Source organism: Penaeus japonicus, unplaced genomic scaffold (assembly GCF_977035675.1).
Source record: "Penaeus japonicus unplaced genomic scaffold, GWHDUDI00000001_assembly GWHDUDI00000039, whole genome shotgun sequence".
NCBI lineage: Eukaryota > Metazoa > Arthropoda > Malacostraca > Decapoda > Penaeidae > Penaeus > Penaeus japonicus.
Window position 1 is genome coordinate 19,228,051 of NW_028234441.1, and position 3,458 is coordinate 19,231,508.

General features: G+C 59.2%; 1 protein-coding gene across 1 annotated transcript; it reads right to left on the reverse strand.

Moving 5' to 3' along the window:
• Positions 1–1,450: 1,450 nt before the first annotated feature.
• Positions 1,451–3,221, reverse strand: LOC147467015 (uncharacterized). Its single transcript, XM_086533715.1, has one exon. It carries the CDS (start codon positions 3,219–3,221, stop codon positions 1,557–1,559), a length of 1,665 nt encoding a protein of 554 aa, XP_086389841.1. The 3' UTR covers positions 1,451–1,556.
• Positions 3,222–3,458: the final 237 nt, after the last annotated feature.

Here is a 3,458-nt window from a genome sequence, read left to right on the forward strand (position 1 = left end):
GTAGCTCCTGACTTCTGCCACATTGGTGGGAACCGGCCACTTCTCCACCACTGCCACCTTCTGTGGGTCAGTGCGCACACCATCTTGACTGACGACATGCCCCAGAAATGTCACCTCATGCTGGAACATCGAGCATTTCTTGGGGCTGAGTTTGAGGTTGGCCTTCCTCAACCGCTGTAGTACCTCCTCCAGCCGCTCCAGCTCCTCCTCGAAGGTGCTCCCGAAGACGATGACGTCATCAATGTAGACAAGCGCCGTCTTCCACTGCAGGCCATCCAATACCCTCTCCATCAGACGCTCGAAACAACCAGGGGCATTGCAGAGACCAAAGGGCATGACGTTGAATTGCCACAGGCCCTGCCCGAAGGAAAAGGCAGTCTTTGGCTTGTCCTCTTCTGCCATCTCCACCTGGTGATAACCCGACTTCAGGTCGAGTGTGGAGAACCACTTGGCTCCCACCAATGCATCGAGTGTGTCATCAATTCTCGGCAAGGGGTATGAGTCCTTGACAGTCATGTCATTCAGCGCCCGGTAGTCCACACAGAAGCGTTGTGTACCGTCCTTTTTCTTCACCAGGACTACTGCTGATGACCATGGACTGTCTGACCGTTCAATCACCCCCTGCGCCGCCAGCTCATTGACCGTGCGCTGCATCTCTTCTCGCCTGGCTGGTGCAATACGTCGGGGAGGGCTCTTGATGGGCAATCTACTTCCGGTGTTAATGCGGTGCTTCACCAATCCTGTGCGGCCCAAGTCCAAGTCACCCCTGCTAAACACATCTGCATACTGAGCCAGGGTGTGGCGCATCTTCTCTGTCTGTGCCTCCGTCAGGTTAGCGGCGCTCCGGTGCGCCAAATCCTCGAGAAAGTTAGGCAACGGCCTCACACTAACCAACTCCTCGCTCTCCGACGACTCTTCTGCACGCTCCACTTCCTCACAAGTGCCCAGCTTTGCACCAGCTGGCATCTTCTGGGCCTTATCAGAGAAGTTAGCCACCAACACTGTAACTAACCCCTCACCCGCTCCAACGAGGCTCCGCCCAACTGCTACGCCATCAGCCAGCTGCAGGTTTTGGATGGGCTCCACTAGGCCCTCTACTCCACGCATCACTCTTGACAGTCGACACTGGATCCTAGACTCTGTCCTGGGGGCAAGGTGCAGTCGCTCAGCTGTAACTACCTCTGCACAGCCAACCTCTGGAAGCAAGGGCACATCTTCACCGTGCACCCTCACCAGCTTCCGTCCAAGGTCGACACACGCCTTACTCTGCGTTAGGTAGTCAAGGCCCAGCAGGCAGGGCTCGTCTAGATCAGCGACATACACCGGCAGTCGCTGCACCGCGCTGCCTACGCCGATACAAGCCTCCACTGGCCCCTTGAGCTGCACACAATGCCCCGTGACTCCACACAGTCTCTGTGGTGCGTCTGGTAGTCGCGTTGTGGCCAACATATCAGGCCGCACTAGAGTCTTCTCAGCCCCAGTGTCCACTGTCAGGCGGCATGGCTTTCCATCTACTGAGCCCTCCACCTGCATCGTGCTGGATGTTCGACGGCAGCTTACACAAGTCGGGGCCCGGGGACCGAGGACGGCTGGGTTTCGGCCCCCTTCTCCAGCCTGTCCGAGTTTTCCGCCTGTACCACTTCCTTAGCCTTAGGGCAGGCACTCGGGTTGTGACCAGACCTGCCACAGTCCTTGCAGTACTGCTGGAAGGCATCAGAATCCGTCCGGTTGAGAGGACGCGTTCTCCGCTCCCTCCGACACCGACTACGTCTGTGCCCTTTCTCACCGCAGCCCCAACACAAGCCTTGGAAAGTACCCGGGCTCACCTTCCTCAACGCTACCTTCTCTACTTTAGCCTTCCGACCCTGGAGGTCGCGGCGGGGCTGAGCAGCTGGCCCTAGGCCACTGCTTGCCTTCAGAAAGGCCTCGAACTCCAAGGCCCTCGCCAGCGCCACCTGCAGGTCCTCCGGGTGTGCCTGCTTGACGTAGATTTGCAGCTGCTGGTCCTGCAAAGCGTCGACAAAGAAATCGCGGGCCAGTACCACGATCATCTCTTCTGCAGCCGTAGGGTACGACCTCCTTACCAGCGCCTCCACGTCCTGCGCCAGCTGGGATAGGGTCTCTCCACGCTCACGAGTCCGCTTTTTCAAGCGGGCCCGATATACCTCGGCCTGGTGTTGATGGCCGAAACGGCGTTTTAAAGCCTCCGCCACGCTGGTGTAAGAGGCGTGTTGGGGCGGCGGCAGATGGCTCAACACTTCCACCGCGGGGCCCCGTAGCGCTGTTACCAGCTGCAGTGCCTTTTCTTCTTGGCTCCAGCCCTGGGCAGATGCCAGCATTTCAAATTGGGCGACATATGCCTCCCAGGCCACCTTCCCGTCGTATTCCGCCAGTTTACGCCTCACAGAATGTCTGGAGGCCGAGGGGCTGCGGGGTGGAGAACGCGTGCCGTGAACTAACACACCCGGAGGGGAGGGAGGGGGTGAGGGAGGCAACGAGGCGGGTTGACCGGGTCCGAGTTTGCCACCACCTGTACCCAAGGGAGCGGTTCCGATGGGTCCCCAGCCTCCTGCAGCGGCCACCGGCTCCGACACGACGCTGCGAGGCCCGGGGGTTCCCTGCCACGGACCCCAGGCAGACCCCAGTAAATCTGACACTCTGGCATCTGTTGCCAGAACCTCGTCTGCCTTCTCCACGTGCGACGGTGCTACCTCGTGACGCCGCCTTTCTGCTTTCACCTCCTCCCTCAGGCCCTGAACCTCGCCTTTCAGAGTCTGCACCTCCTCCAGCAGTTCACTCTTCACGCTGTTGCAGGCCTTGTCGGTGTACTGCTGCGTTTCCATCTTCACAGATGCGAGATTGCTCTGTAGCACATCAACAAGATGGCAGAACTGTTCCTCTGCCTTCCTTGCCTGCATCTCGACGAGGTGCTGCGCCTGCTCCTCTGCTTTCCTTGCCTGCATCTCGGCGAGGTGCTGCGCCTGCTCGCGTGCCCTGTGAGCCTGCTCTTCTACCCTCTGTGCCTGCTCTTCTGCCCTTTGTGCCTGCTCTTCTGCCCTTTGCGCCTGCTCACGAGCCATTTGTTCCTGCTCACGAGCCCTTTGTGCCATTTCCTCCCTCATACCGGCCAGCATGGCAGTGATCAGGTCCATCTGGCTCGGCTTCACCTCACTCGTGCCTGCCTCCTCTCCCTCATGGCTGCCGCCATCTTTGGACGCCATGATAAATCGGCGCGTCTCACTGTTCAATTATCACAAATCCCACTTCTGACACCAATGTTACGCCGGCCGCCTCGTCTATCTGCCACCAACACGAGGCAGGCTAGGCAGACGGCGTGATAACCACAGGGTCGTGAACACAGAACAGCTCCAAGAGGCACCGAACACCACAGCGTCCCAGAACACCACGAGGGGCCACACCACGTGGCAAGGCAGGGCACGAAATAAACACACTCTAAA

Coding starts and splice junctions, on each gene's coding strand:
- LOC147467015 (XM_086533715.1), bottom strand. CDS start 3,221: ATGGCGTCCAAAGATGGCGGCAGCCATGAGGGAGAGGAGGCAGGCACG.